The 20,445-nt window shown below is 61.4% G+C and overlaps 2 protein-coding genes across 12 annotated transcripts in view; one reads left to right on the top strand and one right to left on the bottom strand.

Moving 5' to 3' along the window:
* RNF123 (ring finger protein 123) overlaps positions 1-20,445 on the bottom strand; it is a 29,015-nt gene that overhangs the window by 1,273 nt on the left and 7,297 nt on the right. For 7 of the 11 annotated variants that reach the window (XM_044384855.3, XM_044384856.3, XM_026500855.4 and 4 more), the window contains 26 exons: positions 20,128-20,253; positions 19,618-19,732; positions 19,436-19,540; positions 18,881-19,006; positions 18,642-18,734; positions 18,497-18,570; positions 17,596-17,713; positions 17,303-17,402; positions 17,024-17,085; positions 16,777-16,848; positions 16,458-16,578; positions 15,820-15,921; positions 14,524-14,630; positions 14,075-14,273; positions 13,588-13,733; positions 13,255-13,338; positions 12,385-12,492; positions 6,896-7,073; positions 5,999-6,073; positions 5,781-5,868; positions 5,600-5,687; positions 5,426-5,510; positions 4,023-4,162; positions 3,728-3,916; positions 3,558-3,633; positions 3,239-3,323 (listed from right to left, as the gene is read on the bottom strand). In XM_044384855.3, coding sequence (XP_044240790.1) covers positions 3,239-3,323; positions 3,558-3,633; positions 3,728-3,916; positions 4,023-4,162; positions 5,426-5,510; positions 5,600-5,687; positions 5,781-5,868; positions 5,999-6,073; positions 6,896-7,073; positions 12,385-12,492; positions 13,255-13,338; positions 13,588-13,733; positions 14,075-14,273; positions 14,524-14,630; positions 15,820-15,921; positions 16,458-16,578; positions 16,777-16,848; positions 17,024-17,085; positions 17,303-17,402; positions 17,596-17,713; positions 18,497-18,570; positions 18,642-18,734; positions 18,881-19,006; positions 19,436-19,540; positions 19,618-19,732; positions 20,128-20,253 — 2,862 coding nt within the window. Of the gene's footprint in view, positions 1-3,238; positions 3,324-3,557; positions 3,634-3,727; positions 3,917-4,022; positions 4,163-5,425; positions 5,511-5,599; positions 5,688-5,780; positions 5,869-5,998; positions 6,074-6,895; positions 7,074-12,384; positions 12,493-13,254; positions 13,339-13,587; positions 13,734-14,074; positions 14,274-14,515; positions 14,631-15,819; positions 15,922-16,457; positions 16,579-16,776; positions 16,849-17,023; positions 17,086-17,302; positions 17,403-17,595; positions 17,714-18,496; positions 18,571-18,641; positions 18,735-18,880; positions 19,007-19,435; positions 19,541-19,617; positions 19,733-20,127; positions 20,254-20,445 lie in introns of all 11 variants that reach the window. The other 4 variants (XM_048211662.2, XM_026500858.4, XM_048211665.2 and 1 more) reach the window with 1 other exon arrangement.
* On the top strand, positions 89-3,321 carry AMIGO3 (adhesion molecule with Ig like domain 3). Its single transcript, XM_026500859.4, has one exon. The coding sequence runs from the start codon at positions 411-413 to the stop codon at positions 1,941-1,943; it is 1,533 nt and encodes a 510-aa protein (XP_026356644.1). The 5' UTR covers positions 89-410; the 3' UTR covers positions 1,944-3,321.

Genomic DNA, 20,445 nt, shown 5'->3' with positions numbered 1-20,445 from the left:
TCCCCTCCTGTTCTGGGGGAGATGGGCACCAGGAAAGCCACTGGCCAAGCACACATTGGGGCACTGGGGGCGGACTCGCGCCCCCTCTGGCGGCCACATGGGGACTTCGGTCGCGAGGAGGTGGGGGGGCTGCCCCGCCCCCTCCAGCAGGAGCCAATGGGAGACTGAGGCCCCGCCCTCCTCCGGGAGAGTATTTAGAAGCTGACCAGGGAGGCACTCGGAGAGCTGGGGAAGCCAGAAGAGGGAGTGCTGAGCGCAGCACGGCCCCAAATCCCGACCGACCTGGAGCCGGGGAGAAGGGGCGGTTGGCGTGCGGGGTGGAGCCCACAGCCGGCAGAACGGGGTGAGTCCCGGCGCGGCGTCCCGCACAGAGGGCCCCCATCCCACCCCCTCTCCCGGCAGACACCACCATGGCCCGGCTGGTACTGCTGGGCGCACTGCTGTGCCTGCCGCACGTCGGGGTGGGCACCCTGGGCGCGGAAGGCTTCTTGCCCTCCGGGCCCCATAACTGCCCCTACAAATGTGTGTGCGCCGCCGACCTCCTGAGCTGCGCGGGCCTGGGGCTGCGGGACGTGCCGGCTGCGCTGCCCGCCGCCGCCACAGACCTCGACCTGAGCCACAACGCACTCCAGCGCCTGCGCCCCGGCTGGCTGACGCCCCTCTCCCGGCTGCGCGCCCTGCGCCTCGGCCACAACGAGCTGGACGTGCTGGGCCGCGGAGTCTTCACCAACGCCAGCGGCCTGCGGCTGCTCGACTTATCGTCCAACGCGCTGCGGGCGCTGGGACGCCACGACCTCGAGGGGCTGGGGGCGCTCGAGAGGCTGCTGCTGTTCAACAACCGCCTGGCGCACCTGGACGAGCGCGCCTTCCACGGCCTGGGCGCCCTCAGCCGTCTCTACCTGGGCTGCAACGAGCTCGCCGCCTTCTCTTTCGACCACCTGCACGGCCTGCGCGCCGCCCACCTCCGGACTCTGGACCTCTCCTCCAACCGCCTGGGCCGCATCCCCGTGGCCGACCTGGCCGCCCTGCCGGCCTTCCTCAAGAACGGCCTCTACCTGCACAACAACCCACTGCCCTGCGACTGCCGCCTCTACCACCTGCTGCAGCGCTGGCACGAGCGGGGCCTCAGCGCCGTGAGCGACTTCGCCCGCGAATACATGTGCCTGGCCTTCAAGGTGCCCACGTCCCGCGTGCGCTTCTTTGAGCACAGCCGGGTCTTCGAGAATTGCTCGGCCGCCCTGGCCCGGGGCCTGGAGCGGCCGGAAGAGCAGCTGCACGTGCAGATGGGTCGGCCCCTGAGGCTGCGCTGCAACACCAGCGCCCCCGCCGTGAGGGTCGCCTGGGTGTCACCGAGGCAGGAGCTGCTCGTGGCACCGGGGTCCCGAGACGGCAGCATCGCGGTGCTGGCTGACGGCAGCCTGGCCATCAGCAACGTGCAGCCGCGGCACGAGGGGCTCTTCGTGTGCCTGGCCGCCGGGCCCCGCCTCCATCACAACCAGACGCACGAGTACAACGTGAGCGTGCACTCCCCGCGCCCCGAGCCCGAGCCTTTCAACACGGGCTTCACCACCCTGCTGGGCTGCGCCGTGGGCCTGACGCTCGTGCTTCTGTACCTGTTCGCGCCGCCCTGCCCCGGCTGCCGCCGCTGCTACCGCCGCACCTGCCGCTGCCGCTGCCGCCGCTGGCCCCGGGCACGCAGCCCCCTGCGGGAGCTGAGCGCACAGTCCTCGGCGCTCGGCACCACCCCGCCGGATGTGCCCAGCCGCAAAGCCAGTGTCCACAAGCATGTGGTCTTTCTGGAGCCGGGCAGGAGGGGCCTCAACGGGCGTGTGCAGCTGGCGGTAGCCGAGGACTTTGATCTCTACAATCCCGTGGGCCTGCGGCTCCAGGCTGACTCTGAGTCCGCTAGCTCCACGGGCTCTGAGGGTCTGGTGATGACCTAGGCCGCCCTGGGCTCAGAGCCAGGCCACCGACTGCCCGCTGCTTGCCCCACTCCCTGCTGCTGTCCGGACAACTGCCAGATGCTGGTGGGAGCGCTGGGCTTGGTCCTCCAGTCTTCTGTGTGGCGTCGACCTCAACTACAGCAGCGCCACTCGCTGATGGAAGGGCTGGGCTCCCCACCCTCTCCTGCTCCACTCTAACAAACACAGGGCCCGAAGGCCGTAGGCCCTCGCAGGACCAGCTGGTGCCCATATGTCCCATGAGGCCTGAAACTGGGGCCATCTGGAAGAGCCCTTGCATTAGAGTCCGAGGCACACCCTTAGGAGCCAAGGCAGCTATCAGGCAGTAGTGGTAAAGAACTGAAGCATAACCACCTTCCCCTTCCCAGCGGGACAGGAGGAGAGTGGGCCCACAGAGGAAGAGAAGAGCTCCAAAGGAAGACCTAGGACCCCACCCAGGGTGGAGGGAGGAAACAAGCGCCAGCATCTAACCTCCTTCAAGCTTCACAACTCCATGCAGTCTGGTGGGCAGGCAGAAAGGAGGCAAGGCTCTTCAAGAGACGCCCCTGCCCCAGGAGGCCTGGCCTGAGTCCCAGCCCGAGCAGCCCCGACATCTCTGGCCAGCAGCATCCACAGGCCACTCTGAGGGCAGGGCCTCTTCCATGGGCTCACAAGACAGCAGTAAGGGGCACCATGGCCTGTCCCCCAGCTTTTCAGCAGTAAAAAGCCTGCTGAGCATGGCCAAGATGGGAGGGCTGAGCCGGAACTCGCTGTCCCTCGAGGGTAGAAGCCTCTTAAGGGCTGGCACTGGTCTCGGCCTAATGGCTGAGGCAGTGCCCTGGTCTTATACGCATCTTACTCCCCACCGCAAGGAGGCAGGGAAGAGGGGTCTGAGAGCCCCTCCCGTGTGGGTGCTGAGCTGGGGGCTCCTACAAGCACCCTGGATCCAGCTGTCCTGGAGTTCCTTAATAAAGGTGGTACGTGCTCATTACTGGAGCCTTCGCGAACACAAGTAGCAGCGCGTGTCCTCAACCCCTGATCCCAGCAGTGCCATCCTGTACCTTGCAGGATAGCACCCCAGCCCTGCCTGAGGCATAACCCCAAGCCAGTGGGGTCCCCGATTCGCCTACTCAGAGCCACTGCTGCTGCCACCTAATTAGGCAGCTCGTACCTCACTGCCTTCCCCCCGCCTCAAAAACCTGATTCTGACGTTCACTGTAGAGATGAAGAGACAGTGGCAGCAGGCCCTGGGCGGCCCACTGCCATCAGCCACGCCAGCACCTGTGCCTCACACTCACCCCGAGGCCGGGCCATGCACCAGGAGCCGCACCAGGATGCCCGTCACGGCCACCAGAATGGGGTAGTGGTCCACGCTCTCCAGGCCTGGGGGGAAAGGAGGGAGGGGAAGAGCTGTCACGGGCTCCTACTGCAGGGGATCTAGGCCCGCCTGGCTAGCGCCAGCCCCCCACCCCCATCGTCCTCCCCAGAGAAGGGCGAGCTAAGGCTGGGGGAGCCAGGCCTGGCTGGCCTGATGCAGAACGGACAATCAGGCATTGCCGCTCCCAGCGGAGGAACCGAGACCTGGGATCCGATGGGTGTGGAGTGCTAGGTCCTCACCAGGCAGCCGCAGGGTGACCACACGGTCAAACAGGTTCCTCTCAGCCGTCACCCGGTTCAGCACCTGGTTCAGCAGCTGTGAGGGCAGGAGCCCATGGGTGGGTGTCTGGGGGGGCTCGCCGCTGGGGCATTCCCAGGGGTCTCCCCTCTCCCAGCCCAGATGGACCCACCTGCGCGAGACGCCGCAGCAGCATCTCGGAGGCAGGCCGGGTCCAGTCAAGGAGTATCTCTGGCACCAGCGTGACAGTCATCTCCAGCACGCGCAGCAGGCTGACCGACAGGTCAAAGCAGGTGGCGCACACCTTGAGCTGCCGGCTGTCGACAAAGTTCCGCTCTAGGCGCTCGGCAGCCTGTTGGATCTGAGCCACCGGCAGGGGGACAGGCAGGGGTCAGGGGCCTGGCCGCGTGGCAGATCGTGCCAGGTCCACAGCAAGGCCCCAGCCCACCCGACCCGCCGTGACCCACCTCCTGGATCATGCCGATGAACTCGGAGAAGGCCCAGTTGAGCTGGTTGAGGACGCTGTTGAGGAAGCTGGGTGCCACGTCGGGACCCTCCCGCAGTAGCTCGGCCATGTGCTGCTGAAGCAGGGTGGAGGGGCAGGGCTCTGCAGGGCCGTGAGGGGGTAGGGTCACTGGGGACTCCAGTCTGGGGCTCCTGCCTGTCCTGTCTACCTGTCCTCACTCGCTGGGCCATTGGTGTAAGGACAAAAAGATGGCTCCCTGAGAACGCTCAGGTCATGAAGGCGGGAGGACGGGGTTAGGGCTCAATCCGTCCCTCCATCTGCTGGGCAAGCTACATCCCAGCCCCACACCATCCCTTAGGCCCAGAGCTGCCCACCAGCCCCAGCCTGCCCCTAGCGAGTTCTCAGCCACATGCCCTTCAGGGACGGCTACACCCAGACAGGGCGACCTAGACCTCTCCTCACTCGTATCGAGGTCAGCATCCCTAAGACCCACTGTCTGAGCCCTGCCGTCCTCTCCTCTCCTCTGCTGCCCTTGGCCTGGCCTTGGCATACAGCCGAGGTGGTGGGTGCCAAGTCTGGGCTGACAGGGAGCAGTAACCAGAGCCCTTAGCCGCAGCTGGGCTGGACACCTGCCCCCCCCCCCCAATGCAAATCAATAGTTCCTACAGCAGCAGGACAAGTCTCCGGTCCCACTGCCACTGTCCATCTGCAGGTCAGTTCCACCCGCAGGCACGACCAAAACAACTGGTGAGGACTTGATGTGTGACCTTGCACAAGGCAGTCAACTCTTCACGTAAAAACCCTGCCCACGAGGGCAGAAACACGCCACGTGGGCCAAGGAAAGCCACCCTGTGGGGTGAGCACAGAGTGTGACAGGCAGACTGCAAGCGGGACCACCCCAGGCCCAGCCTAGGTGAAGGTCCTCAGGTTCACAGGGCTCTGCTGGACCACGGCCCCTCGAGAGGGAGACTCTGCTCCCAACCAAATGCCCCTTCCTCTTGGAAGCCCCATGGGCAGCCCCTAGTCTGTGCCCCTGCCTTGACTCAAGTATCCAAGGTCTGGCCCCAGCAGATGGCAATGAAGGGGGAGAAGGACAGGGTGCTGGAACCAGGCTCAGAGAGCTGGTTCAGGGTCCTCACTCTGCGTCAGCTGCCAGCAGCCTGGGGGGATACTGTGACCCAGCAGAGCATTCGGGCCCAGAGGGCACACGTGGGACTGGGGAACAAGGGGGAGTAGGCCTAGGGTGTCCCTGGATGGAAAGGAAGCCGGGAAATGGAAACCCCAGGGGGCAGAGGTGGGGCCCAGCATGAGTGCAGGAGAGAGGCCGGGAGAAGGGAGAAGAATCCTAGAGGACCCAAGAGCAGGGGGCCATGGCCCCCCAGGTCACCCAACCTGGCCACTCACTCTGGAGGCTGGGCAAGTTGGCATCCTCGGGTTTGGTTTTCAGCAGGTGCGGCAGCCGTGTGTAGCGGTACCCGAACCCACAGCCCTGTGACGGGGGTCCATGGGGGTCAGTGGTGGGGAGGGCAGCCCTCCCCTCCAGCCCACCACAGCCACCTCCCCTCCAGCCGGGCTCACCCTCCAGAGCCGCACCAGGATCCAGTTGGTCTGGGCCCAGGGCCGCTGCTCATAGGGAGCCAGGAGGCTCCTCACCATGGCGACACGCCTGAGAGGGCAAGCGGTGGTGGGCGAGGGGTGAGGCCGGGTGCAGCGCCATGAAGGGCAGAGCGCGCGCCTCCCCGCCCTGACCCGCACTCACTGCTCCTCAGGGATCCGCTCCACGGCCCGCAGGGAGTGTGGGTAGCACACGTAGCTGGCCAGGGCCTGCATCAGTGAGTCACGGATGTCTGTTGGGACAGGCCGCGCCTCAGCAGGTGGCTGGCGTGAGCGCCGGCCCCCATGCATTCTGGGCAGAGAGCAGCCGGCCAGAGGCGCCATCCCAACCCCGCATCCCGAGCCCTCTGCAGAGCTCCTCACCGGTGCCCACGATGCGTGTGTCAGCAAAGTGTTTGGCAAGGATGGCGGCCAGGCGGGTCAGGGTCTCTTCATAGCCTGCAGGATGGGGCAGTAGGAGAGCTTGGCTGGCAGTGGGGGCTCCAGGGGCAGGCACATCCCCTGGCAGGGTGAGTGGGCTTGGGTGGCGGGCTCCCGAGCGGACTCCGAGAGCCAGTCTGGGCCCAAGCTGTCGTCTAAGGTCTTTGGGCATGGCATCTGCTGACCGTGAGAGGCTGTCGCACAGACTCACTGTGGGGGGAGGACGGTCCTGCAAGACTAGGCTCAAGCCCAGCTCAGCACACACTTGATGGCTAAGGAGTCAAAGCCCCTTGGGCACCCACAGCTCGGCCTCTGAGAACAAGACCTGCACCTAGGCCTGGGGCGGGGCAGGGGACAGGCCGGGGGCCTGACAGCCCGCAGCCCGATCCAGACATAAAGCACCAAGCCCAGCCTGACACGGTCTGCGAGAAGCCCAGGCTCCTTCACATGGCCTCCAGCCCTCTGCTGTGATCTGCAAACACCGGCCACATCCCAAGCCAGTGCCAGGGTGCCCGGTGAGGCCAGCTGGCTCCCAGACCACAGCGGCGCCAAGAAGGAAGTGAAAGCCCGAGGGGCCCCGACCCCGGCACTCCATTTGGTCTCTTTCCTTCCCCACACCAGGGAGGAGCCGGTGGCTCTGGGGCTAGGGTACCGGGCAGGGCTCTCCACCGGGTGGGGCTCTTGCAAATCCTTGTCTACTACGGACCGGGGAGAACAGGAGTTGCCCCCTCCTCCCTCCAGATGTGTGCTGCTGGGCTAGAAGGGCTCGGCATGGGGCTGCCAGGGCTCACACCAGAGGCCCCCTTGGCGGCCCCCTCCGGGCCTGAACAGCCAGGTCACCTGGGAGCTCCTCCATGCTGTGCACGGGGCCAAAGTAATTCTTGAGGGCGCTGTAGCTGTTGATGGCCACGCTCACGTAGAACTCAGGCATGAAGGCGAAGAGCGAGCCCGTGCGGTCGCCGTGCTCGATGGTCCGCAGGCAGACGCGCAGCAGCCAGTACAGGTCGAGCATCTTCTCCTGCAGGAGGCACAAGGGGTGCTGCTGGGCTGTTTGTGGAAAGGGCCACAGTGGGCATGGCCCGGTCCGGGGCCCAGGAAACGCCTCCGTGTTCCCAAGAAGGAGCAGCGGCTCAGGCAGGGCAGTCGCGTGCTTGGCAGGCAACAGGGTGCGCCCTGAGCCCGGAGAGGGCAACACCCAGCCAAGACCAGAATTCTGGCTTGCAGGTTTTAATGGTACAGGTTTTAGGGGCGCCTGGGTGGTTCTCAGTTATGCGTCCAACTCTTGCTTTCAGCTCAGGTAATGATCTCAGGGTCTTGAGATCGAGCCCCAAGTCACGCTCTGGGCTGGGCATGGAGTCTGCTTAGGATTCCCTCTTTCCCTCTCCCTCTGCCCCTCCCCCTGCCTCTAAATAAATAAATAAAAGAACAAAAGAAAGAAAGGTAGGTACAGGTTTTAAGTGAGAAGGTGCCACGTGACCAGAAGTCTGGGTTGGGACGCTGCCCCGTGCAAAAGGAGCCACAGGGGCAAGTGGGGACAGGGCAGGGAAAAAGCACAGCCTCATCTAGGCCCAAGACAGCAGACAAAGGACTGGATGGCCAGGAATGGGGACGCACTGATGGGCTGTCAGGGCAAGAGACTGGTTGCACCAAGCATGGGGCCCACATTTCTGGGGTGATGGGACCTTCATAGAGGCCGGCCGTACTGGAGGAGCCCAGGCCCAGTCCAAGGCAGAGGGGATATGGCAGCATGAGGTGCCTAAAAATGCTCCCAAAGAGGTGGTGGGAAGGTAGGAGGCAGAGTGACTACTGGTGGAACAGAGACCATAGAAAGCAAACAACCTGCCAAAGGCTCTGTTCCCCACATGGTCTGTGCCCTGGAGGGGTCACCGGCCAGGCCCCAGCCCAGACCCAGAGCACCCACATGGCTGGGAGCTGGAGCATCTGGACTTGACCTCAGCTCTGGTGTGCCCTCAACCTAAGGACCCAAGGAGAAGATATAAGCAGGGGGCAGTGCGTGGGCCTGAGCCAGGAGGCCTGCTGGGAGCCTACTGTCACAGAAGGCCAGAGAAGACCAAGTCTGAGGAGGGGACGGCACCAATGCACACAAAGGACCACTGTAATGGGGGTGGGGATGTTTCTGCAAGGGGCGGGGGGGCTGAGCAAGACTATTTCAGAGAAGTGGAGGAGCCTGTGCTGGGCCAAGAGTAAAGGGAAAATGAGGAAGCTACGACACACAGAAGGAAGGAGGGAGTGGTTGCTGTAAGCAGATGCAGAGTCAGGGAAAGGCACCACAGGTTTTTCTCTTTACTAATGGGAGAAAGTGAATGAGGCGGCAGGAGTGTGAGCCTGAAGATGGAGAAGCAAGCAAGCAGTTCAACATAATAAGGGCTCTGTCATGAAAAGCCCACAACGAACATCACACTCAATAGCGAAAAACTAAAAGCGTTTTCTCTCCGATCAGGAACAAGACAAGGATGCCCACTTTGGCTACTTCTACTCAACACAGCACTCGAAGCCCTGGCCAGAACAATCAGGCAACAAAAAGAAATAAAAGGCATCCAGATTAGAAAGGAAGGAGTACAAATTATCTCTTTTCACAGATGACATGATCTTACATGTAGAAAACCCTCAAGAATCCACACCCATACACACACACACACACACACACACACAACCCATTAGAATAAATGAATTCAGGGTATGAAATCAATACACAAAAGTCAGTTGTGGTGTTTTTTGTGTGTTTTTTTTAAGATTTATTAATTTGAGAAAGAACGTGCACAGGGGAGAGAGAATCTGAAGCAGGCTCCATGCCCTGCATGGAGACGACTCCCAGGCTCAATCTCACAACCCTGAGATCACAACCTGAGCCAAAACCAAGAGTTGGATGCTTAACCAACTGCCACCAGCCAGATGCCCCGTCAGCTGTGTTTCTACACAGCAGCAACGAACGATCCAAACAGGAAATCAAGAAAATAAGTCACTTACATTAGCATCAAAAAGAGTAAAATCAAGGTATAAATCTAACCAAGAAGGTGAAAGACTTGTACACTGAAAACTAACGTGTTGCTGAAAAAAATTTTAAAAACGAATGAAAAGACATCCCATGTTCATGGATTGGAAGACTTAATATTGGTTTTTTGTTTTGTTTTGTTTTGTTTAAAGATTTTATTTATTTATTTGACAGAGAGACAGCCAGCGAGAGAGGGAACATAGGCAGGGGAGTGGGAGAGGAAGAAGCAGGCTCCCAGCAGAGGAGCCTGATGTGGGGCTTGATCCCAGGACTTGGATCACGCCCTGAGCCAAAGGCAGACGCTTAACGACTGAGCCACTCAGGCACCCCTGGAAGACTTAATATTGTTAAGATAACAATACCATCCAAAGCAAACTAGAGATTTAATGCAATTCCTATCAAAATCCCAATGGCTTTTTTTGCAGAAATAGAAAAATCTACCCTAAAATTCATATGGAGCCTCAAGGGACCCAACTAGCCAAAACAATCTTGAAATAAAACAAAGTTGGAGATCTCCTACTTCCGATTTCAAAACTTACTGCAAAGCTACAATAATCAAGACAATGTGGTACTGGCATAAAAAATGACTTACGACCAATGGAATAGCATGGAGAGTTCAGAAACAAACCCTCACACATACGATCCGAGGGTTTTTGACAAGGATGCCAAGACTGTTCAATGGAGAAAGGACAGTCATTTCAATAAATGGTCCTAAGAGAACTGGATCTCCACATGCAAAAGAAAGAAGGGGGACCACTGCCTCACATCTTTTACAAAAATCAACTCAAAATGGATCAAAGACCCAGACTTAGAAACTAAAGCTACAAAACTTTTCGAAGAAAACATGCAGGGAGGACTTCATGACCTCGGATTTAACACTGACTTTTGCGCAGTGACAACCAAAGCACAGGCAAAAGAGAAAGAACAGGTAAGTTGGACTTCATCAGAATGAAAACTGCGACAAAGTCACCATCTACAGAATGACAAGAAAAGCCACAAAATAGGAGAAAATATGTGTAAGTCACAGTCTGATAAGGAGCCAATAGCCAATATATAAAAATAATTCCTATTAATCAACAAACAGGCAAATGCACGTAAACAGACATTTCTCCAAATATCTACAAATGGCCAATAAACACATGAAAAGGTGCTCAAATTAACTAATCAATAGAGAAATGCAAATCAAAACCACAACGAGACACCACTTCACACTGATTAGATAAACTACAATCAAAAAAAGAAATATATACACACATACACACACACACACACACACACACGCACACAGAAGGAGTGTGTGTAACAAGGGTTGGCAAGGATGGGAAGAAACTGGAACCCTTGTGCCCTGCTGGTAGGAATATAAGATGGTACAGTCACTGTACGGCAGTTCCTCAAAAAATTTAAAAATAGAATTACCACGTCATCCAGCAATTCTGTCCCTGGGTACATCCCCAAAAGAACTGAAAACGGAATCTTGAAAAGATTTTTGTATACACCATGAACACGGCAGCACCGTTCAGAGTAGCCCAAAGGTGGAAACAAACCAAACGTCCACTGATGGATGAGTGGACAAAGGCAATGGGGTATATACACACACAATGGAATATAACTCAGCCTTAAAAGGAAGGAAATCCTGCCACCTGCCACAGAGAGACGTGAGGACGTTACGCTCAGTGAAATAAACCAGGGACAAAGCAGGATACTGTACGATTCCACTTACAGGAGGTCCCCAGAGCGGTCGGATTCATTGAGACAGAAAGAATGGTGGGTGTCGGGGACCGAGGTGAGGAGGGAATGCAGAGGTGGGGGGTAAGTTTCAGTTTGGGAAGATGAAGGGTTCTGGAGACTGGCCGCACGACAATGTGAACACACTTAACATAACTGAAAGGTACAACGATTAAGGTGGTAAGCAATATAGTCTAGGTCTTCTTCCACAACTTAAAAAAATGGTTAAGAGAACAAATTTTAGGTATACTTTATCATTATTCATTTTTTTAAAAGATTTTTTTAAATTTATTTATTCGACAGAGATAGAGACAGCCAGCGAGAGAGGGAACACAAGCAGGGGGAGTGGGAGAGGAAGAAGCAGGCTCATAGCAGAGGAGCCCGATGTGGGGCTCGATCCCAGAACGCCGGGATCACGCCCTGAGCCGAAGGCAGACGCTTAACCGCTGTGCCACCCAGGCGCCCCTATCATTATTCATTTTTTTAAAGGTTTTATTTACTTGAGAGAGAGCGCAAGAGATAGAATGCAAGAGACAGACAGCACAAGCAGGGAGGAGGGGGAGAAGGAGAAGCAGACTCCCCGCTGAGCAGGGAGCCCATTTATCATAATTTAAAAGAAAGGAAAAGAAGCTACAGGGATGGTAGGGCAAGGTTCCTAAGAAGATGGTGTGGGTGGGGTGGCAAGACTGCCTAGGCCAGCAGACAGCCATGAAATCCCCTTCAGGGGAGGAGAGGGAGCTCCCGGACCATGATCACCTCCGTGGGGCTGGAGTCAAGGCGCTCTGAGGCAAGAGAGAAAGGAGGCGTAGCAGGTGGAGGTGGTCTGGGTTGGGAAGGAGGGCGGGAAGAAGCAAGTGGGGATGGTGGGGAGATTTGCGGACAAGGGCCTTGATCACCCAGTTAGGGGGGAAGGGCACGCCTAAGAAGGCAGACAGATGCCCTGACACAGGCACTCACTAGCTGGCGAGAGATGCCAGGACAGCAAGCCTGGAGGGTTCGGGGCCTGGGGGTCAAGGCAGGGTCACAGGGAGAGTGCACCATCTTTCTGTTTACCGCTCAAGGCCGACGGCCCTGGGAGGGCAGACACTTGTCCTTCTGGGTCAGGACTGAGTGTCCCTAGCGTCAGGATGCCGCTGACATACTCCAGTCTCTGGACACATATTACGGAATCAATGCACGAGCAAATGACAAAGTAGGAAACAAGGCTGTAGCCTCAAAGGAGGGAGGGGAGTCTGAGGGAAGCAGGTGCAGACTGAGGGCGTGTGGGGCTCCAGGAGAGCACCCCTTCACCCCAGAGAGAAGGAAGGGGCAGGGAAGAAGGGGAGACAGGCTCTGTTCCCCCAAGGGAGGATGTGTGAGGGGAACTGGGGTGCCTACAACGGCATCTACTCAAGCCCATGGGGCAGGAGAGGTTCAGGGGGTGTGGCATGGCGCAGGGGGAGGGTGATGAGGAGCAGGGAGGAGGCAGGTGTGTGCCAGAGGCCCAGGAGGGCAGGTAGCACAGAGGAGCCGGCACAACCTGGCCGGCTCTGGGACTAGGCAGTGAGCTTGGGGAGGGCAGCAGCCACTGGCCAAGGCCGCGCCCGCTCACCTGGGAGTAGACAGTGGCATGGACCCAGGCAAGACGGCGGCTCAGGTGGTCCAGCTTTTCGGAGAAAACCTTCTGACTCTTGGTCAACTCTGCAAGGATGTCCTTCCTCTGCCACCCAAGGGAAAAGGAGAACAGTCAGGCCATGGCCCCACCCCCACCCCCACCCTGCCTGCCCCAGGCAGCCGGATAGGGACCCCACTGGTGCCCAGAGCAGGCAAAGGGGTGGGCAGACCCAGTTCTACTCTTCAATTCCTCTTCCGCCTCTCACCCCCCTGGCAAGCCTGAGCAGGACCTTGGTCCTGCACAGAACACGGAAGTGAGATGCAGCTGAGGCTCCGTGAGCCCCTGGCCAGGACACCCCAGGGACCAGAGCTCCAGGAGCTGCTCTCGCCCTGGCCAAGCCTGGGCTTTGCATTCAGCTGGGGGCAGGGGCTGCCGGGCAAGCCCAGCCCAGGCTTGCTCAGCCCCACTCCCCAGGCCCGGAGAGCTCTGGCTGAGGGGCTCCGGGGGAGTGGGGGAGGCAGGTCCCGCTTCCTGCTGACTCTGCAAGTGGCCGAGGAAGCACTCGGGGTCGAATTCATAATTGATGAGGAGAGCGGGTGTGCGTCAGCACTTAGAGGGCAGGGGCGGGGGCACCTTGGCACAGGCTGCAGCTGGTGATGGGGCTCAGGCCACGCCGCGCCCTCATGGCAGCCCCGCTCTCCCTGACGTGGCATAGTCGCGGGAAAAACCGCCGGGGTAGCCCCCAGAAGCAAGGGCAGGGCAGTCTGGATCTCCTCTGCGGCCTGCCCCGGGAATCCCGAGCCAGCCAGCCACCTCTCTGTTAACAACCCTCTCTCCCCCAAACCCACCTGCCCGTCCAGGCCTTACCCGCTTGGGGCACCGGCGGAGCTTGTCCTCTGTGTCCCTCAGAGCCATCGCATACTCGTTGACATCGTCAGACACACCCACCATCTAGAGTATGGGACACCGCGTTTCCGGTGTGAGCCCTGGGCACCTCACTCGGCTTTCTCCGTGCTGAGCCTGGCCCCCCGCCCTGCCAGTCTTTGGCCGCGCACAGCCCCCTCCCACAAAACAGGTCAGGCCCCCATGCTCCCGGCAGCAGCCAGTCTCGCCGTGGCACACGTCCCCGTGGGGTCACACACACACGCGCGCGCGCAGGCTTCGGAAAGCGCGGGAGTGCAGGACACGCTCGTGGGCCACCTTGCCCAGCTGCTGGTGCACGCTGAGACTGTACATCATGACGGCGCCATCCAGGACTTCCAGCAGGGAGTTCTCGGTGAGGGGCTGCTCCGGCTCCTCGGGAGGCCGCCCCAGCAGCAGGCCCTCGTTCCAGTGGCTGCCCTCGACTAGGAAGCGGGGGAAGGGCAGGGTCAGGGCCGCAGGCCCTTCCAGCTCTCTCCTAGGTCTGTGGTGCCAGGGTGGGCCTCACAGGAGAAGGGAGCCCCTTCCCCCACCCTGGGCTCAAGGAGGGCCCTGCAGGGAGAACGCGGGGGTGGGGGAAGGGCAAGGGCCTGCCGCTCAGGCCTATTTCTGCAGCATTGATTTCCTCCCCTCGGAGTGCACTTCCCATGTCCTTGAGCTACTGCCAGGCCACGGGGCCAGGAGGGAATGGGGGTGCAGCCTGGCTCTGCCCCGGGTGGGGAACCGTGCATGACAGATGCCACGCTTGGCCCTGCCCGGCACCTACTGTCTTCACGAGTCCTCTGTTCGGCGCTCAGTGTGCGGACCTTCACTTTCTCCGAGGTGCTCAGAGGCCGCCGTGGGGTCATCAGGCTCACAGCCGCTGTGCTGAGGAAGCGGTTAGCTCGGCCCAGGGTTGGAGAACTGAGCCAGCTGGGCCGAGGCAGGGGCAGCACGCCCCCCATGGCCAGAGCCTGCGTGGGGCGCTGTGGAGGAGACAGGAGGCCAGACGCCACTCAGCTCTCCGGGGCCCGGGGCCCATGTAGGGCCCCGAGGATTTGTGGATTTGTGGGGCTGGGAAATGGCAGGAAGGCATGTGCCTCTACCTACAAGAGACCTGCTTGGTGAGAAGCTCCTTGCCCGCACAGAGAGGGAGGTGGCCCTGCGTGACACCCCTGCCCTTATGATAGAGGGACAGCCCGATACCAAGCCCCCTGACTGCCCCTACCGCGGCACCTGGGCCGCAGCCGGGGCCGGCTCCTCGTCCTCGTCCAGGTCATCCATGGTGGCCGCCTGGAGCTCCAGCGGGTCGATCAGGATGTTGGCCTTGGAAGCAAGGTCATCTGGGAGGAATGGCAGGAGGCTCTCAGGCCAGCAGAGGGCTGAGCGGTCGCAGTGGAACGGCCCAGGGTAGGCTGGGCTCGCACCACTGCACCTCTGCCTGTGCGCTCTGCTTACTCCGCCCCAGCCTGCGCCGCGCCCCGAGGTCCTTTGTCTCACGGGGCCTTGACAGCAGGAGACACTCCCCATCACACCTGTGTCAGTGCCTCCACTTCCGGCACCTGCATGCTCTCCGGGGTCCCACTTCTCCGCCCCATTGCTTCCTTCTCGACGAGCACAAGATCCAGGGCTGTCTAGGCCGCGGCCTGTCCCACCGTGCACGCAGGCCTCACCACCGGCTCGCCCGCTCCCACCTCTACATCGACAGCCGACTGCGGCACCTCTGCCTCCAGCCCAGGCTGTGGTCCCCACACATACCGGACTCGTCACCTCGGCCGCCTCCTGCAGCCCCCTTCCTGAGGCAGCCCCACCCCCACAGCCTCCGACAGGAAGCCTGGGGTCATCCTTCGCTCCTGCCCTTCACCTCCACCTTCCCTCTACCTCCTCACTTGGCCCAGGCACCCCGTTCTCACACGTAGACCCTGGACTTCGCTCCCTTGCCTCAAGACCTTCCAAAGCGGCCCCAGCCCCTGGGATGAGCCCACACCTGCTCTGTGGCTCACAGGGCCCTTACCCTCCACCCGTGCGACCCTCCGCCTCATTTCCCATCGCTCCCTGCCTGATAGCGTCCTCTCCGGCACACGCACAGCCTTCTACCCCCGGGCATGCCGGGCTGCTGCTGCATTCCCTGCCTTTGCGTGCTCTGTGCTCGCAGCCGCTTTGGCTCGTCCTCCAAAGCTGCTCAGGCAATGCTTATGAACGTTCCCCTTCCACCCGCGACCTCACTGAGATCCCATGGTCACTCCTCATCCAGCAAACATGCCCCTATGTCATTGACATTACGGGACTCCCAGACATCCCCTGGGGTGGCTGCTCAGAGGGAAGGGATGGCTGGACCCAAGACTTGAGGCTGGCATCTCTCTGCGGAGCAGGTCGAGATACTTGGGCGCCCTCTGGTGGGCAAAGGATATCACAGCACTCACGGCAGAGCTGGCTGAGACACTGCCAACGCGCCCCCGCCCCCCCCCCCACACCCCCTGCCAAGCCCAGCTCGTCCTGTGCACTACCCGCTGCCCACAGCCCCGCAGGCACCTTTGAGGGTCTTCCGAAGGTGTGAGAGGAGGCCTCCCAGGCGCTGAAGGTCAAAGTAGTCTACCTTGCCATTATAGAAGATCTGGGGTGGGATATAGGCCTCTGCAAGGAGGGGTTGGGGGGGACGGGAGGGCCGCCAGTGAGTTAGGCAGGAAGACCTCCCCCCTCCACCACTTCAGGTCAGTGCCAGCGACGGCATGAGTTGGGATGAAGGGGGCATTCTGGCTGCGGTCACATTCGGAGAGGGCTCTGACCAGCCCTGCGGATATCCCACAGTCCAGAGCAGGCATGGCTCCCACTGACCCTGAGGACCCTGACCCACACAAACATAGCCCCCAGCACCTCAGAGCCTGCCCATGGTGTTCTCTACAAAGGACTGCAGATGACCGGATGGGCTGGGACCAAGGAGAGGAGCCCGGAGCGGGCAGGAACTTGTGGGGACAGAGGGAACGTGGGCTTGGCCCTCCTCCAGTGTGGGGCTCCTGCTGCCCTCTGGAAAAGCCAGCCAATAGGAGGCGAGGACTCAATGGCTGGAAGCCTGGGGAAGCTCCATCCCCACCCCACCGCCAGCTCCACACTCCACGCCAACCTCAGGGGCAGCCCTGCCCAGCCTCTCCAATGAGGCCTGCCCTACTCACCCTCACTGAAGGAGGCACGAGGGTTCGAGGCCTTGTATTCATCCCAATAGTAGCGCAGGGCAGAGATCAGCCGGTGCAAGAAGCAGACCATGTACTCAGGGGGGCAGAGCACGGGCATGTTCTGTGCACACAGGTCACAGGACACGCGTTTGCGCCAGGCCTCGGGGCTGCCCCAGGACCCTGAGCGGAGCACGGAGAGCAGGGCAGCAGAGGGGGAGGAAGACGAGGCAGGGACACAGCAGGCTGAGAGGTACCAGAAGGCTGCGGACCCGGCAACACAGCCAGGGGTCCACAGTGGGCTGGCCTAGTGGATACTTACCCCCCGGCCACTGGCATTCTCCTGTAGAAACTTCCGGAACTTGGTCAGGAAGATGTACCTAGAAGCTTCACCCTTTGAGGAAAGGAAAAATGAGGCTGTGAGGAGCCAGAGTGGACCAGCTCAGTGCTGTGCCTTAGCCAGGGCCCTGCCATGGAACTTGAGCCAGTGCCTGCCCCCTAGGCCTAGGGGCCCAGGACCAGCACCTGTGCCTGCCAAGGACCCACGCGGGGGTCTGGGAGTCACTCACCCCGTTGTCATCTTTATTGTTCAGCAGTAGCTTCAGGATCTGGACCTGTAGTTCTTCCACCACTGTGGGGGGGGGGCACACGACACTGAGCCCCCCTTGGCCAGGGCCTCGCCCTCAGGCCCCCAGGGACGGGAAGGGAGGGGACGGCAGGTCTGGGTTGGGGCTCCACTCCCAGGGTTGCACAAGCCCAATCCAGACATGGCCGCTACCGAGGGCCCCCCAGTACATACACACACAAACCCTCCACCCCCTACCCAGTGCCCCAGGCAGGGGGCTGACCTTCGATACGCTTCTTGAGCCTTTGGCAGCCCCGTTCGTAGGCACGTCTCCGCACGCGCTCCTCCGCGGTCTCGTCCTTCACATCCTTACTGTCTTTGCCCTGGGCAGGGGCGGGGGACGGAAGACAGCAAGGCTCACCCGGGACTTAACCGGGCCGGCTTCAGACAGGAGACCCCTGCCCCCACCCCACAGACCAGGCCGGGGAAGGGGCCTCATGTGCTCAGTGCCAGGCGGCTCGGACAGCCTGGGCCAGCCCCCACTGTGACCCTGTCCGCCCGGCCCAGTGGGCCCACCTCCCTGCTGGAGCGGCGCGGCCACCAGGTGGTGGGAATGAGCTCCTGGAGGCCAGCCTCCTCCACCCGCAAGGGGCTCTTGATGTAGAAGAAGACAACAGACCGGAGCACGTCGAAGCTGGTGGTCGTTAAGGCAGAGCTCTGCTCGCCAAAGGGTGCGCCATACACCCTCAGGAGTTCTCTCTGGGAAGCCCTCCCCAAACCTGCCTATTTCCTGATGTGCCCACCAGCTTCTCCCACCCTTCGGGGTACCATCGCTGCCATGAGCCTGTCTCCCCTGACTGTGAGCCCTGATGAAGAGCCGTGGGTGTCGAACCCACTCAGCCCAACTGCCAGCAAACAGACGAAAAAGGCTTGTCATGGGAACTCAAGACTGGGGGACAGGCTGGAGAGAGAGCCTGGTGGTCTCTCCCTCTCCCAGCTGTGTCTGCCTCCTGGAGGCTGAAGACCCCAGACAGAGAAGACAGCTACCAGCCCAGGCTTCTCCGCCAGGGCCCTCCCTCCGGTGACCCGGTCCTCAACACTGCTGGGAAGCAGGGAGGGCAGAGTCTTACAAGATCCTGTAGGAACCCCCTGCCGTGGGACTTGGATAAGGAGCAGTGCTTTGGCTGCAGAGGTCAGGCCCTGGTGGCGCCCCCACACTTCCATGTGGCACCAACGTCTGCAGCCATCTGGAAAGCCCTGCTCAGGCTGGCCAGCCGGCTGGGGCCCTCTGTTCTACCGTCACTGCTCCGCAAAGTGCTGGGAAGGCTGGGTCCTAGAATAAGGACTCACGCTTTGAGTGGCTCTGGTCCCGAGCCTCCCTGGGGACCCCTGGCCAAAGGTACACTGCCCTCCCTGGCCTCTACCGACCCCAGATGACACCACACGTCTGGCCTGCCTGGCGGCAAGGGGAGGATACAGGACGTTGCTGAGCAGAAACTTGCGGGACTTCTCATGCCTCAGGATGGCGATGGTGAGCCGCAGATAGTGGGTCTGTGGGGAGGGGCTGCTCAGAGTGGGCGGCTAAGGCCCAGGGGGCTCAGGGCAGGGGCACGAGCTCCCACCTGTAGGCCCAGGTCCGGGACGATGGGTGAGAAGCGGTAAAGCCGCAGCAGGGACATCATCAGCTGCTTGAGGCAGTCCTGCACCTCGTAGTCCTGGGGGAGAGACGCCGCGCTGCTCGCCTGCCCGGCGGAGGCCGGGCACTGGGACAGCCGTCCGTGGGTCCTCCCCCAAACCCTCCCCGCGCCTCCCCCGCTGGAGCCGGACCCCCTGGCCCGAGGCTGGAAGTCAGGAGCCTCACCTCCATGAAGAGCCACAGGAGGTCGAGGACCTGCCGCACCACGGACTGAGCCTGGGCGGGCGTGCCCGCCTCCACGACGCCGCGCAGGAAGCTCACGAGCACAGCCTCCACCAGGTACACCTTGCGCTGCACCACGGGCGGGCACGGGTGAGGCGGGGCCCTCTGCCCCTCAGGGCACCCCTGCCCTGGCACGTGGCCGAGGCCACGGCACAGACAGACTCTTGGGCTCGCTCGAGCGACCCCGAGACAGAGATGAGCCCTCCCGGGGTCTGAGTGAGACGCAAGAAGGGCGACCGCTCCAGAGCTCCTCAGCGCTTCCGCACGCAGTTCCCTTAGCCTGTGACGTCACTCCCCCTCAAGCTTCTCCGACCTCCCCCGACGCCCCCAGCTGGAAGCCTCTCTTCCTTCCCTGTGACATCCTTGAGGTCTGAGGGCTCTGGTCACAGGGAGCCCCGGCCAGGGGACGGTGCTGAACGTCCGCACCTCAGCTTCCCAGCCCCTAGCACAGGCACCCCTACCGCAGCCGGCCTCAGCTCCCCCCGGACGCCCCCTCACCAGCAGCGGTGCGAAGCGATGGAAGATGTGGGCCAGCGTGAGGAGGACGGTGGGCTGGCCTTGCAACTGCCACTCGGAGCTGTCCTTCTCCACCAGCCGGCCCTCCTGTGTCGGGGAGAGGACGGTGAGGGGCAGGAGGCCAAGGAAGGCCCCCAGCTCGCCCGGCCCAGACCCCGGCTCACCACAGGGTCCAGCTCCACGCTGAGCACTGCCCGGAAGCATCCCAGCAACTTCTGTGCCCGCACCAGGTCAGCGCGCGGCGGGTCCTGCAGGGGCCGGTAGCCCGCCACTGGGTAGGTGGCACAGAGTTAAGCCGGCAACACCTGGTCTGTGGCTCAGACGCCCCCACCCCTCTCCACTGAGACCCCTGAGGAGGGGCCTGGGCTCCGGGGCTGCGCTGGGAAGTCAGCGTGCCTGGCGTGCAGCAGAGCGCTCCCTCGGTCTCGGCAGGACGCAGCTTCTCCTGCCGCTCCCTGTTCTTCTCTGTTCCACACCGGCGACAATGGTACCCACCTCCCGAGGCTGCCGCCAGAACTGGGCTCCTCGGCGCCCACCTAAGCTGTGCCCTCATCTCTCCTCACAGCAGCCATGGCCCACTACCCACCAGCCCACAGAACTCCCGGGGCAGGGAGCCCCTCAGCCCTGCTTGGAGAGCTTCCACGTGGTCCACAGACTTCTTCCCAAAAGGATATCGCAAGGGACGACTGCCAAAGTTGAAGGCCACGGACTCCTTGAAGGAGAGGCTGATAGCTGGGAAGTAGGCCATGCCCAGGCCCCTGGACAAGTTCTCGAAAGCGGTGCCCAGTGACACGCCATTCCTGGAGCAGAAGGGAAGGCCTGTGAGCCAGTGCTGAGAATGAGGGAGCCAAAACGAGCCAGGGAGCGGCCTGTTGCGGCCATCCACCCTCAGGCTACCATATCGGCCTGGCCCCCTTACGGGGACTGGGAAACTGAGGGCAGCTGAGGGAGGCCCCCGAGGCCAGGCCTGTGGGTGAAGGCAGGAGACTCAC

Source organism: Ursus arctos, unplaced genomic scaffold (assembly GCF_023065955.2).
Source record: "Ursus arctos isolate Adak ecotype North America unplaced genomic scaffold, UrsArc2.0 scaffold_14, whole genome shotgun sequence".
In the NCBI taxonomy this organism is placed as follows: domain Eukaryota; kingdom Metazoa; phylum Chordata; class Mammalia; order Carnivora; family Ursidae; genus Ursus; species Ursus arctos.
Note: the sequence above shows the minus strand (reverse complement) of the source record. Positions and strands in the feature narration are given on the sequence as shown.